This window comes from Megalobrama amblycephala, linkage group LG17 (genome assembly GCF_018812025.1).
Source record: "Megalobrama amblycephala isolate DHTTF-2021 linkage group LG17, ASM1881202v1, whole genome shotgun sequence".
NCBI classification, from domain to species: Eukaryota; Metazoa; Chordata; class Actinopteri; order Cypriniformes; family Xenocyprididae; genus Megalobrama; species Megalobrama amblycephala.
In genome coordinates this window covers 20,864,760-20,880,933 of record NC_063060.1, presented here as the reverse complement: position 1 = coordinate 20,880,933, position 16,174 = coordinate 20,864,760, and the positions used below count along the sequence as shown (strand labels likewise).

The 16,174-nt window shown below is 37.0% G+C and overlaps 1 protein-coding gene across 1 annotated transcript in view; it reads right to left on the bottom strand.

The window, feature by feature from the left end:
• Nucleotides 1–16,174, bottom strand: part of gabra4 (gamma-aminobutyric acid type A receptor subunit alpha4) — a 55,154-nt gene that overhangs the window by 26,951 nt on the left and 12,029 nt on the right. The window contains exons 6-7 of the mRNA XM_048164117.1: nt 8,347–8,490; nt 4,039–4,191 (exon numbers count right to left, since the gene is read on the bottom strand). Of these exons, the coding sequence (XP_048020074.1) occupies nt 4,039–4,191; nt 8,347–8,490 (297 nt within the window). The remainder of the gene's footprint in view (nt 1–4,038; nt 4,192–8,346; nt 8,491–16,174) is intronic.

Below are 16,174 nucleotides of genomic sequence, written 5' to 3'. Positions count from 1 at the left end.
ATGCCTGCAAATAGAGTTGGATGTACTTCTATATCCAACCTTAAACAGCTGGGTGATAATATAGTATGCATTATGCAACACAATACAAAAAATCAGGGAGCTGAGATTTGCTATATCGCACTACATGAGTATACTGTATATGTGTATTCATAACTGAATGACCCATTTTTACAGCTTAAATGGTCCGAGTAGACAAAAAACAAGACAAATCCTTTTATTAAACAATACCAAACTAATTTCAAACTATATTGTGCTGACAAAGGTAGTAAAAAAAAAAAAAACAGTAACTGAGCCATTAGGAAGCCTTTCCAAAATACACTAGAGCCATAGAGAAAGCGAAATATGGAAGCTATCCCAGAACTGATAAACAACAGATCATTGTGGTCTCCTGCTGTGTCCATTCTGTACATGCGCTGGCCATCAAAAGCCCACCCTGTCATTACCCAGAAACCCCTTCACTAAGCACACTTCCATCTAGGACATGAAAATCCGCTCCTCTGGCCCGAGTCCAAGCGCACCGCTCTGTTAGTAGCCATCTGAAGGTGGGTCATTGTTATACTTTTCCAGTGGAGAATGAGAGCGTGCTATTCTCAGCATCTCTAGTGCCCCAGGTGAAGTGTGGAAGGAAACAGGAGGTGCGCGCACGAGCTCGTGTCAGTGTATGTACTGTAGATGTGTTTTTGTCGTGTTTGCAGCCGACAGATAAGGTCACAGGCAGAACATAAAGGCGTTCAGGACTGATAGAGCACATGGTGCTAAAGCGATGTCTGCCAATGGAACAGGAAAGTTTAGTGGGAAGAAAAGACTAATAGTGTAAAACTCCACACATTCACGATACACACGACAACATCTTTTTCTTTTTGTGCCGTGCTTTTGACTGTATGCAAACAAAGGCATTCTCGTGTGTATTGTGAATGTGGCAAATCTGTTTCTCACAAAAATCTAACATAATGTTGCACTTTTTTTGGATCTTTAAATTCTGCTGGATTTACTGACAATTTTTTTTAGAGTGTACTAATACTGAATTAATGATTATTTGTATAATAAATTAAGCAAAAAATTACACTGTGAAAAAATATTTTTGACTGACAAAGATTATTCAAGAACATTTCATTACTTTGGAATTATAAGGTTCTATTTCGTTTCATTCTGTTTTCTATTATAAGGTTCTATTTTTTTTTTTTTTGTCAAAATCGAGTTTTTCACATATTCTTATTCTGTGAACTTCTTTACATTATGTGATTTTTTTTTTTTTTTTTTAAGTTGTGTACATTTTAGGACTTTTTTTAGAAAAAAAAAAAAGGTTTTATCTACAAAGGAGTATGGAATGCAAAAACTTTGACGCTTAATATCTCAAAACTGCTCAGAATGTAGATAGAACCTTATAATTCCATGGTGGCGATTTTACAAGGCAATACTATAAACATTTTTTGTTTAATCCAGTGTTACTTACCAATTCTTTGTAATTATTTGTAAGTATCATGAAAAGTGTCTTACACCATTTTTTTTTTTTTTTCAGTGTACATAGATTAATCAACATCTTAAAGAGGACCTATTATGCCCCTTTTCACAAGATGTAATATAAGTCTCTGGTGTCCCCAGAATGTGTCTGTGAAGTTTCACCCAATACCCCACAGATCATCTATTATAGCTTATCAAATTTGCCCCCATTTGGGTGTGAGCAAAAACACGCAATTTTTGTGTGCATCCCTTTAAATGCAAATGAGCTGCTGCTCCCGGCCTTGTTTCCAGAAGAGGGCGGAGATAAAACAGCTCGTGCTTCAGTTGCTCAACAACAACAAAGGTGGAGAATCTCACGCAGACAAAATGAGGATTGTCAGTAACGATGTTCAGCCTTACATTGCTCAAACCGGAGTCGACACTGATGGAGAGACTCAGGAAGAAGTAACAACTTTTAGAATGCATCTGGACGTTTCTGAATGCTTAGTGGATAAATTTATGTAGTTGCTGTGGAGTTGATTCAACTCATCGACTAGCATGTGCCGTCATGTTAATCTTTTGTGCAAATCCAGCATTGAATTGAGAAGTGAAGCAGTCTGGTGTACAATGACAGCATTGCAACAACACTCTACTACAACAACTCTTCCTCTTCTCTAAAGCAGCCCAACATGGCCTCACCCCCTTTGTTGTGTGTTCTCGGGGGCAGGGTTTATGTAAATTTTAGGGTTTGTGATGTCACCAACCCGGGAAAAAGCTTGTTGTAGTCCCTACCAGCCGTTTGTTGTAGTCCTTAAAAAGCCAATATCTCCCTTCCATTGAATTTTGAGCGTCGTAACTTTGCAGATGTTGTTTATGCTCAAACAGCAACATTACACACTAACCAAAGTTAAAAAAGTTAAATCATAGTCAAGGACCCCTTTAACTGAAAATTCTTCCAGAATCCCTTCACCTACCCTTCTCCTCCTATATTCCATTTTTTCTCTACCTATTGGGGATGCAAGGAGGAGAGATAAGGTTTAGCTCAGAGCTTGAGCTGAGCAGATTCAGCCTCCTAACTATTAAGGCAAGTGAACTCATGAAAAAATGTAACAAGCGTACACTCGCTCACATTTTTTTTTTCACTTGATCCTGCAACACACACAGAAACCAAACTCTCATTTTCATAGTACTGGGTATCGCCAATTACTTAATGATACGATACACTTCGTGACATGTTAGTTTGTGATGCCTCACAGCATCATAAATGGATCAGGACTGAAGCCAAACCAAACTAACACTTTAACACAAACAGAAAACACCCTTCAGATAGATAGATAGATAGATAGGTGGTTATCTTGTTTCACACTTATTCTGGGTTATTAAATCCTTTTGGAACAAATACGTCACAATATATTTCTCATACAAATAATTACTGCCCAAGGTATACGCAAAAAAGGGGAGAGGCCTGGTTGAGTTGAGTTAGTTAGTAGTGTTGAAACTTGAGGTTACGGTAAGATGCATGACATTTCACAAACACACTCAAACAGCCGACCAATCAGAACACATTGCGCTTTTCGAAAGGAGGGACTTAGAGAGAGGAACTAAACAGAGCTTTAATGACTATCTGGGAAGAGAGGTGCTGCAACAATAAACAATGTCAAATATATGAAAAATAAAGTGTTTCTTTTTTAAAAAAAAAAAAAAAAGCTCGAAAACCTATTCTGATCCTAAAAAATCAAGACTTTGTAGAAGGCCATAATAATATTTCACTATCATAAGTATCACTTCAAAACTGAAATATTATTAAAATTTAAAATAACTGTTTTCTATGTGAATATATATTAAAATGTAATTTAATCCTGTGATCAATGCTGAATTTTCAGCCTCATTACTCCAATCTTCAGTATCACATCCTTCAGAACTTATTCTAATGTGCTGATTTGCTGCTCAAGAAACATTTCTGATTATTATCAATGTTGAAATCTGCTGTGATCCATAATATAGTTCAAAGGTAGTTTATTAAAGTTTCTATTATTAGTAAACATTTATTTGCAATAGAAATCTTTTGTAACATTATAAATGTCTTTCCTGTCACTTTTGATAAATGTAAGTATTACAAAAAAGAAGTCAAATGTTGTACATAAAACAGAAAATGCAATAAGACAAAAAAGAAAGAAAATATCTGAAATTTCTAACCTCCGCATGAAAGTTTCTGTGACTAACTGTACAAAATGCATGAATATTTAATGACACCAGCTTTAACGCAGTTTGGTCGTCATTTGCTAGACAATTTAATGTTGCATTTCTAGCACTGTACAACTTCACATGGTATATATCCTTAGCATTGCAATCTGGGTGGAAAGTGACGCTAACCCACTTTCAAAAGTGGCTTTTACCTGAGGTTAAAAAAAGAATTTAACCCAGCATTAAGTATAGCAGAATAAAAAGGAAGAGAAGTATAAAAAAAATGATAAATGGATAGAGGGAGGGAAGGAGATATGACAGAAGGAAACAGCTCTCTTCTCCATATTTGCATGAAAATGGTTTTGGTGGCTCAAAGGGGGGAAACAGTGCAGAAGATTTGAGAGTAACACATACCAAAGACAGTTCTGGCGGGTACGGATTCCTTATTTATCCAGAAAGACACTTGGGAAAGGATTACAGTCATGATGCAGGGGATGTACGTCTGAATCATGAAGTAGCCCATTTTCCGTTTCAAGTGGAAGTAGACCGTCATTACCACATATTCACCTGAAAGAGCAGAGAAACAGAAACAGGAAGTGCCTTATAAGCCCGAAAGCGAGCACGCATAGGAACAAGGTCAGAATGACAGTCTGTCACCACGGCAGACTTATTTTGGCTGAACAGCATAGTTTTCTGGCTGTTAAGCTGCGCTGGCAGATTCATCTTATTTTAACAGAATGAGGCTTGCAGCCATATTGGGAACCAGAGCTCCAGTCATCAAAACGCACGCCGAATGCTCCAAATCTCTTATGTAATTTTGATAAGAAAGATGTAATCATTAAATAAACAAATGGCATTGTTTTTCCCCACTTCTGTTTAAGTGAGACGCACGGTTGCTCTAAAAACCAAGCCGTTCTGAAAGAGTTCACGATGACCTTTACGTTTAAGCTGACATTAGGCCATGTGGCATTAAGTAGAATTGTTTTTCACTTAATCTAGCTTATGTCACTATCAAATATTCCCCATATCCCTTGATCGGGTGACTCGGACACAGACCAGCTTTTAAAAAAGTAATTATTCAGACCCACTGACTTTTGGTGGATGAACGCAGAGGATAAACTGTAACAGTATAAAATCTGCAGCGGCTCAATGTTTAAAATGCAATTCTTCCATTATAGTGAGCAGTATAATTAAAACTAGATGTGCATTTCCAGAAAGAAATAGCAGTTCTTGCACTGCAGCACAAAGATAGACATTTAGGTAAGTTTAGTTTTTTTTCTGTGTCAGTTAAATACTGTTGTTTCACATATAGTCGCTTTTAAGAGTAACAAGCACAAAGTTTACAACAACTAGTCATTTTGTTGACCATTTACCAAAATACAGTAAATGGAAACCAAGCAATTGTCAAAATGCCCTGGCTTTATATATTAAATAAAGATTACAAAACCCAAAAATGAATAGATTTTTCTATCTTCAGTGGGGTTTAGACCTCAATACATGCTGCTTTGCAAGAACTACACCACCGTTCAAAGGTTTGTGGTCAGTAAGATTTTTTTTGAAATACATTTAAACTTTTATTCAGCAAGGATAAACGATCAAAAGTGGCAGTGAAGACAGCAGCACAAGTGTTTTCAACATTGAAAATAATACGTAATGTTTCTTAAGCAGCAAATCAGCATATCAGAATGATTTCTGAAGGATCATGTGACACTGAAGACTGGAGTAATGATGCTGAAAATTCATAGGAATAAATTCAATTTTTAAAGCTGCTGTCTGTAAGATTTCCCTCTTAGTCGCCATCTCTGGCAATTGCAGTTATATGCGGAATATCTGCCACTTTTGTTCTGACCAACTGAGGGAAAAAGCATTAGGCCTACAATAAATCGCGCCGCCAATGATGATAAAATCTAACGATCGCTTAGCTCATTTCGCATCAAACCGTGCAAATTATTATTGTTGTTATACATTGTTCTCAAATTGTTAATGTTAACAACATCAGCATTGCGTGACTTTGTATATTAGCGTTACCTGTAGATTTCAATTTCTGTAGCCACTCCACAGTCTGAAGTCTTTTGCTTTTGACTACGGGTGAATCTCCAGTTGTCAATGATGATTGTCATTTGAACCTCTCTGGATTACAATCCGCCGTCAAAATGAGAAGTTTAATTATTGCAGCTGCTGTGAGAAAAGGCTATAAATGATCCCCTACCAGCAGCATCCTATATGCTGGGACTCCTTTCTTTCTGTTTACAGATGTGACGTAATGACGCAAAGACGAACTGCTGCATGCTCGAATTTCCCGCGGAAATCCACCAGTATCGATTTATTATAAAACACTATTACAAGCTTACTGTTGTGAATCAGCTAAGGTAAGGAGATAGTTTTGAATTCTGGCTGGTTATGTACTTCCTCAAAAATTGATTTTGGATCATTTTTAACCAAAAAAAGTTACGGACATATATTTAAATAAATTGTAATAATATTTCACAATATTACAGTTTTAACTGTATTTTTTATCCGATAAATGCAGCCTTGGTGAAAATAAAGAGACCTTTTTCAAATACAATAAAAAAATCGTACTGACCGCAAACGCTTGGATGGTAGTATTTACTATGGGTGCTTGTTTTCCACCACGGAATAAAAAAAAAAAAAAAAAGGATAATTGCGACTTTTTCTCTCACAATTCTGACTTTTTTTCTCACAATTGCGAGTTTACATTTCGCAATTCTGACCTTTTTTCTCACAATTGCAAGTTATAAAATCAGAATTGTGAAATATAAACATGCAATTCTGACTTCTTTTCTCAGAATTCTATAAACTCCCAATTTGTAAGTTATAAAGTCCAATTCTGAGGGGAAAAAAAAGACTTTTTCTCAGAATTGCGAGTTCATATCTCACAATTCTGACTTTATATCTCACAATTCTGACTTTATAACTCGCAATTGCATTACAAAGTCAAAAATTTCAAAATATAACCTCACAAATCTGAGAAAAAAAGTCAGAATTGCGAATTTATATCTGACTTTATATCTTGCAATTGTGAATTTATCTCACAATTCTGACTTCATAACTCGCAATTGTGAATTTACATCTCACAATTCTGACTTTATAACTCGCAATTGCATTACAAAGTCAAAAATTTCAAAATATAACCTCACAAATCTGAGAAAAAAAGTCAGAATTGCGAATTTATATTTGACTTTATATCTCACAATTCTGACTTCATAACTCGCAATTGCGACTTTATATCATGTAATTCTGACTTTATATCTCGCAATTGCGACTTTATATCACGTAATTCTAACTTTATAACTCGCAATTGTGAATTTATCTCACAATTCTGACTTCATAACTCGCAATTGTGAATTTACTGTATATCTCACAATTCTGACTTCATAACTCGCAATTGTGACTTTATATCACATAATTCTGACTTTATAACTCGCAATTGTGACTTTAATCAAGCAATTGTGACTTCATAACTCGCAATTGTGAATTTATATCTCACAATTCTGACTTCATAACTCGCAATTGTGAATTTATATCTCACAATTCTGACTTTATAACTCGCAATTGCATTACAAAGTCGAAAATTTCAAAATATAACCTCACAAATCTGAGACAAAAAGTCAGAATTGCGAATTTATATTTGACTTTATATCAAGCAATTCTGACTTCATAACTCGCAATTGTGATTTATATCTCACAATTCTGACTTCATAACTCGCAATTGCGACTTTATATCACGTAATTCTGACTTTATAACTCGCAATTGCGACTTTATATCACCAATTCTGACTGTATAACTCGGAATTACACATTTTGGGCCCGAATTTAATGATCTATGCACATGGTCTAAAGCGCACAGCACAAGTGCACTTAGGGTGTGTCCGAATCTACTTTTGCTAGTTTAAGGACGGGAAAAATGGTCGGTGTGCCCGGTGCATTGTCTAAAAGGGTTGTCCCTATTCTCTTAATGAGTAATGGGTGTGTTTTGGGCGTAACGCGTAATAAACCAATCAGAGTCTCGTCTCCCATTCCCTTTAAAAGCCAGTTGCGCTTGCGCCATGGCGGATTCGCTATTTACAAGGTGGAATTTGCAAGCAGAATATCTGAACGAGTCTATAGTGAGGAAACGGATCTGCTCATGCGCGAGGATCTTTTACAATGTAATCTTTTACATTGTAATCCTTTTATTTTTAATATTTGGCATGTTTGTGTGCTGCTGCGCTTCCCTGTGACAAACAAATATTGCGCCATTGACTTTAGACCAGGTTTCTGATGGTCACTGGTGCAGTGTTATTCAGTTGCCTCAAATTAGTAACGCGCCAACACACACCTCGTTTTCAGACCAGCACACCCATGGGCACGCAAATGGGCGCAAATGCATTTGCTATTTAAACAATGTGGCACAGGATGTGAACATGATAACTGCGTCGGGCTGAAACTAGAAAAAAACAAAACACTTGCGTCGCGCCAGGCGCCACATTGCGCCGGGTGTATGATAGAGCCCTTAATATCACGCAATTCTGATTTTATAATTCGCAATTGCAAGTTTATATCAAGCAATTCTGAGAAAAAGTCAGAATTGTGATTTAAAAGTCGCAATTACTTTTTACTTTTTTATTTCAGTGGCAGAAACAAGCTTCCATAGTATACTGCAAGATATTTGCAATAAATAAATAGTTGCTGTCATTGTGATAGTGTTTTATGTGCATGTACCTGTGATGGATTTTACAGTCTCACTTGACACAGTCTGTCCGATCAGGTCGTACTGGACCAGGCTGGACGACTCAGGTGGGACCTCCACAGAATGCTGCGGGCCTTTGGTCCAGGTGTAGATCATCTCAGTCTTTGGATAGGCATCTGATAAACAAAAGAGGACCATCATAACAAGAACAGAAGGAATGTGTGTGTGTGTGCATAGCCCTAACAATCAGACCATATCTGTGGCATTGTGTGTATCCCGGTGGAAATGAAAAAGACAGAAATGAGATTAAACAGTCAGTAAATGGAGACTCCTGATGCTCAGATTTTCCTCCAGAGAAAAAAGGCCTAAGGTTAAAATGGAAACAAATGAGGCAATTGTTGGCATACTGCTGGAAACTGCAGATCACAGGGGGGAAAAATGGCTCATATTGAGTTTTATGATCTGAGATTTTGGTAGCTTTGGCAAATCTGAGCACGGTTTGAGACATTGGTGAGATAGATTGTTGTTCTAGTGGAGATGTGAGATTACAGGTTTAAGCAACACTTTACAATAAGGTCACATTAGTTAATGCTTTAACTAACAACGAGCCAGGGCCGTAACCACCATAGACATTGAGGGGGACAAGTCCCCCCAATAATTGGAAATGGCTAAATTGTCCCCCCAACATTTGATATTTATTAATGCTGCTCTCCATTACACCCTACTCTGTTTGTTAGGATGACAGACAGTTTAAAAAGTTACAGTTTTAGGCTGGTCTGCCTCAGCGGTCTAACAGCACTCGTCAATGTCAAAATAATGGGCAGGGCTTACGATTTACTGAAGAAGAGTGTGAATTCCAACCGTGCTGTGCGTGGTAAGATATAAATAGCTAAACAATTAATATTTGACAACTGTTTTACGATGGATATGTTTAATGACCCACAGTAACATAATGTGATGCAAACTACTTAACTTTTTTATGGAATTCCTCCATTTTTAATTAAAAATATGCTATCAAAAAGATGTCATTCATAACTGAATGTGACGAGACACATTTTTTTTTTTTACATTTTTTGACATATTAGACACAATCAAGAGTGAATGTGTGCATATTTTTAAATAAAATATTATTCGCGCAGAGTTTATATGGACTACTTCACAACTATAGGGTATAATTAGACCTAGACATTATTATACCATTCTTATTTATCTTGTTTATTTCTTTAAGTAAAAGAATACCCCCCCCCCCCACACACACAAATATCAAGACAATGGTTACGGTGTTGCAATGAGTGATACGTTTGTCAAAGTATTTATTAATCTGTTAATGTTGGTTAATAAAAATACAACTGTTTATTGTTAGTTCATGTTAGTTCAGCTCCATCAAATAATAATGGTAACACTTTACAATAAGGTTCATTAGTTAAACATTAGTTAAAGTATTAACTAACACGAGCAACACATTTGATAGTGTATTTACTAATCTTCGTTAACGTTAGTTAATGAAAATACAGTTGTTCTTTGTTTGTTCATGTTAGTTCACAGTGCATTAACTAATGTTAACAAGATTTTAATAATGAATTAGTAAATGTTGAAATTAACATTAACAAAGATTAATAAATGTTGTACAAGTGCAGTTCATTATTAGTTCATGTTAACTAATGTAGTTAACTACTGTTACAGTAACTAATGAACCTTATTGTAAAGTGTTACCCTGCTTTCATTTCTCAAGAGAAATGTCTGCGAGTTTTCACCTCCATTTAATCTTTGCACCTCCATTTAATTTCATTTCTGCTCTGAGAAACAATTGATATTAAAGCGATCTCATGAGTGATGTTCCCTTCCTGCAGGATGTCAAAAACTCGATCAGAAGTACAAACTCCAACATTTCTGATCTAAATTCACAACAATTGTCTATTTTTTTTTTTTCACCCAAGGAAATAAAGGAGTTAATACTTCAATTAAACATATCTGAGAACTTCACTAGGTCTCCTGAGCTTTGAAAGAGCAATCTATGAGCAATGAAATCTTCCTCTGGATATGCCTACGCATGGAACCGTGTGTATTAGTCCTCGAGCTTAGGGTCGAACGGTCGCCGCTAAGACACTGATCTTTCCTCACTGCTGCCCACTTCCTCCACTGTGCGTGCCAATCTCAAATCCGAGCCAAGCAGAACAATCATCCAGACACAGAAATCACAGAAATCGGATCCGCTGAGATGTTTTCCTGCTCAGAATCAGACAGATTTCATTTATGGAGGAGAAATCCATACATCAAACGGAGTAGAGACTGACTGCTCATCCAGAAGTCCGTCGGCACGCTCCCTGCGCTCCTGTCCTCCTTTGAGATCATCATCATCACCATCTCTCTCGATCTTCCTTAATTCTCTTTTTTTCTCTCCTCCTCACTGTCTCTTTCTCCATTTCTGTTTCTGAACCCCCACACGCTGGGAAACAGAGCAGAGGAAGAGCTTCCAAGACACCCACCAACAACCCCATGAAAATAGAAAGAGAATGCGCAAGAGAAAAAAGAGAGGGGACAGAGAGACTAAACGCGTTTTGATCCAAAGTCACGCTGGGCATGACTGAATTTATCAAGGGGAAGTGAACGAACCAGTGGGAGAGAAAGACATATCAGTGCAACATGAGTTTAATTACAAACTACGTTTTCTGATGTTCTGATGTTTTCTGCCTGCGCAAAAGTTCCTGTTACAGCTGTTTTTTGCTGGTTGTCAGGGTGTTGTTAAGTAGTTTCTAAAGTGATCAATGTGCAAAACTAAGATGTTTTGTACACTGCAATGCAGTTTCTCAAGGTACGGTCATATTTACCAAAATTTTTAGAGCAAAATCCAGTCATTTCCCAATAGGAATAAGAGCAGTTGGGAGTTTTGCTTGTGTTCAAGTTGGTTTAGTTCACTGTTTAGTAAGATAACAGCCCACTTCTCAACAAAACACTTGATGTGAAGAATCATTTATGTCTAGAGCAGTGGTTCCCAAACTGAGGTACGTGAGGTGACAAAAGGGGGTACGCGAACAAAATGCTGAGTAGTTCATTTAATTCTACCTTAAAATAATATTAAAATCGAGCATCTATTTCCAACTGCCAAAATGTCATAAATCCAGTACATTTAATCAAATTACCACATCATTTGCAGTCAAAAATGACTGTATCCACACAAGCAGCATGCATATGATGCGTGCAGAATCTGTTGCCTTAAATCACGCTAAATTACTGTCGTTCTCGACAATGCACCTTTGTATTAGCATTTACTCGCATGAAGAACAAATATAGACACAGATAATTGATTAATTTCGATTTAAGACTCAAACTTTCTCCGATACAAAAACATACCTTGTGTGAGTTCTTGTATTTAATGATGATAACGAGCAAGAACGCAATTGTTCCCAAATATCCACATGACTGCAAACGTGGCATTATTATACAACAGGTAAAAAAATAAAATGTACATTTAGTACTGCAAGTACTCTATTTTGAAATGAAATAATAGTTCTGACGAAAACCACAGCAGAACTACAACACACGTCTGTGTTTCGCGAACAATTCTGCGGCTTTGAACGAATCGTGAGAGTCAATGATTCATTCACAGCCACTTGCTTCGTTACTGAATGAATGACTCGATGACTCACTCATAAAAACAGTGACTTGCTGCCACCTAAAGGCGGTTTTAGTTTAATATTAAAAAGTTTTACTTCGTTTTACCATCATTGCATATTTCTCTATTGAACATTTTTTTATTATTATTTAAAACATTATTTATTTTATAAAGTTATTCATAAAGGTAAAAAAAAAATGCACTGAAAAATCAATTTAGGGGACAAATATTGTCGCTTAATGGTAAAGTTGTGACTGCAGTCGAAGTGGAAGAGAGGGGGTACGCGGAAGGATGGTAATCCCTTCAGGGGGTACTCCACGCTAAAAAGTTTGGGAACCAAAAGAGCTACAATTGTGGAGTAGGGATGCACTATTTGGGGAATAGATATACTTGTGATTTTTATTTTTATTTTTAAAGATTTTATTTTTGGCATTTTTGCCTTTACTGAGATAGGACAGTATAGATAATCGACAGGAAGCAAAGTGGGAGAGAGAGGGGGACAGTGTCGGGAAAGGTCCTCGAGCTGGAACTCGAAATCGGGTCACCCCTAACACAACCGCACTGGGCTGCACAATTCGGTCAAAAAGTTTGTGATTATATATCAATATGACAATAAAATAATTATAATAATCCACTGTAAAAAAATGTTTTCTTTTTCTTTTTTTATTAAATTTATTACTCAAAATATAGCTAAAACAAAAAAAAAAAGAAATATTATTATTGTAATATTTCACTGTAAATAAACAAATGAGCATTTAAGAAAAATAATATAATAATGGTATGCTAACGTTAGCCTGCTAGCATTGAAAGCATACGATCCCACCCTCCCTGCAAATTGCCATCCAAATCCACGCCTCCTCCAAAACACATGAACGCACAAACAGCTGCTCTCGGCAAAGTATCACAAGAGACAGCGCTAAACTAACTAATATCTCAAAGCACATAACAATACAATAATAATGAACGTAAACAACTTAGAGAGCTTGTACCTGACTGCTGCAGATGCATTTCGGTGTTGATACTGTTGACTTGAAAACGCATAATTCCGAGTCTGAGGACGTGAACAGCTCCGGTTAGAATGTCACGGGTTGCCATCTCTTAATTACAGTAGTTATGGCGTGAACGCAGCATAAGCTCATTGTTTTGATTCGGTAGGAACTGTAAAAGAAGATGGCTGCTGTTTGTTTGTGGTGCTCCGCGACTGACGTCTGTCTACATAAACTCTGCATAGCATGAAACACGCTGATGACGTGCGATGTCTGCGTGAACAGGGAGCACGAGGGTATGTAAAAACATACGCTGACAGGTAGGTAGGACATCGTATTATTCAATTCGGACCGAATATAATAATTGGATTAACATTCTATGGTCCTGCGCCTTTCACAGACAACATATATTTATAAAAAATACATTTAGACCGTTAACATAGTGATTGATATCAGGATATGAGGAGACTTTCTGCACCTATAAAACACTGGATCATCAGCTGCTGGCGTGTAAATATACACAGTGTCGCGCTTCATTCTGAAACACGCAGTCCATATGTATTTATTTAATTAAATCACAGCCTTTGCAATTTGATAATCGCACAAAGCCATAATGCAATTACGGTTTTATTTAGATTAATATTGCAGGCCTACAGTGTACGATGAATTACACAATGAAGTTTAGTAAAAATCACTAACCCTAACTATGAGTGAGAGTAACCCTAGCAAACATCTCTGATAAATGAATACAGAAGAGAATGACATGACATGACATGAGAGAGGAGCAGAAAACTGTATCAGAGTGCAAAGGAAAGAGCGTAAAATGAAAACGAGAGCTGTTATAGGTCTGCGCTGTCCTGGGGCAGGAGGGAAAGCTGTGGTGACCTTCTTGGCTCTACAGGGGACGAACAGCTCTCTGTCTAGATGCTTCCCCTCAGGCCCAGAGAAAGGACAGGAAGATGTATAAGAAGACAAAGAAGAGAGTGCGAGATATCCGTCAGCACATTAGCACAGCCACCACTAAAAAACCAAAACATCGAGATCGTCCTCCATCACAATGTCACAATGCGCCAGCAGGAGCTCTCTGGACTGATTTTATCTCCAGATCTTCCAGCAGTCGCCATAAAAGAGCCCTACCCACCTGCCACATATTCCCATTTGAGATTAGGCCTTCTTTTCAGATTTCTCTTTCTTTTACCTGATTTTTTTTTTCTTTCATGTTTTCGTTTTCATTTTTGCTGACCGACTGTCGTGAACAGTCTTGCTGATATGGAGATTCTTTGTTCAGTTTTTAGAATCTGAACTAAGTCTGTATTTACACTCTCGGAGGGAAAAGTAAGTTCTCCTTGAGGAGAAGAGTTTTTTTCCAGATCTCTAAGGTATTGGGCTTAAATTAAGCTTGTAGCTTATGTGTACTGTCTGTATGTATGTGTGTGTGTGTGTGTGTGTGTGTGTGTATATATATATATATATATATATATATATATATATATATATATTTTAGAGGTGTAATGGTACGTGTATTCGTCCAGAACTGTACAGTACGGACGTCACAGTTCAGTGCATACAATCAGACGATAAATACAGTCAGTCACGGGCATTCCATGCTCCAATCCAGAAGGGGGCACACGCGGTAATATAGCCCTGTTTGCTAACCGCCACAACAGGAAAAAGAGCAGAAGAAGAACAGCCTTGAATGTTTAAATATAGTTTAAGTGGAGCAAATTGTAACACTCCTAATGCACTAGTTTTATTTTTGTACTTTTATAACACAAGATGCTTTTCAGTTTTGTAGCTGATTGTGACCAAATACCTTTTGTTTTTTATCAGCACTGCAAAAAATTATAACCTATGCAAAAGTGCATTCTGTTTACTGCTCAGTGCTTAATACACTATAGGAGGCTGAACTGTACCAACTACCTCAGGGGGACTAAATGCCGCTAGTTTGAACCATAGACTGTAAAAAAAGATGGACGACGCGACGCCGCTTCCTTCCATTGTATTGAACTGAAGCCAAAATGGGCTGATGAATGGGCGCTGACACGTTACGCAATACGTCAAAAAAAAAAAGTTTGGAGCCTGGGCATGCGCAGAAGGAATCGTCAGTGGAGCCCGGAGGCGGAGTCGCGATATCAAACTTCCGCCCAGACGACTGCGTCATCATTCATGTATTTTAAATAGACTATAAAAATTATACACAATTTAAAAGTCTACCTATAAAATAATAGGCTATTCTGTTTCTAGAGCAATAATATTTTTGAAACAGCAAATTCAGTAGATAAAATCGTAAACTCTAAATCGTCAGAAACGGTCCTGCCATTTTAAATCAAGTTCAACTAACGTTACAGGAGATCGATTGCTGTAATTAGAGTAGGCTATCATTAGTTTTGTCCTGCTAATTTTTATTTTATACCCATAAAAATAATAAGTAACTGCCAGATAACGATCACCTGCTTTTTCCCGACATGGTTAACATTAGGTGTGTTATCTTAACTAATAACATTTATTAATTAGCTTATAACGCCCACATTTAATGTTACAGAAAAAAGTTCAGTGATCCGTCAGATCCTGTAGGTCAGTTAGTACAGTTTACTGCTGAACAACTCATTTTGTTGGTGCTAAATAACAAAGAAATCGAAAATTAACAGTTAGTTAATACATCTTCAAACTCCCCTCGAAGCTCCGACAGTCCTCAGACAAGCTGTCAATCAACTTCGAATCACGACGACACGCCCCGTTTTTATAGCATCAAATTGCTAGCTAAAATCTAAATCATCACAAAAACGAACAATTGAATATATATCAGCGTGATAACAACTACCTTAAATGACCAAAACCATCTTTCAGAAAGTTTTATTTGAAGCATAATTTATTTTTAAGTTTTCACTGAAGTCTCATTCGACTGCATTGAGAGGGCGGGATTTATGACCTGTACTGCATCCAGCCTCCAGGGGGCGATCAAAGAGCCCGCGGCTTCACTTTTCAGAACGTATGAGACACACCCGGTTTGAACAAACTGATTTGCACTACTGTCTGCTAAAAAAAAAAAAAAAAAATAAATAAATAAAATAAAAATAAAATAAACCTAGCATTGTGGATTTGTTCCTTTGTTCCATTGTGGATTTGTTTCCTTTCGGTTACACTTTAGGCTCCAAATCCAGACTGTCCTCCAAAAAAAAAAAAAAAAAAAAACACCCTATAGGTCATTTTTCAAGCACCTTACTACAACCTATATTTACGTTTTAAAGTCATGCGCCCTCT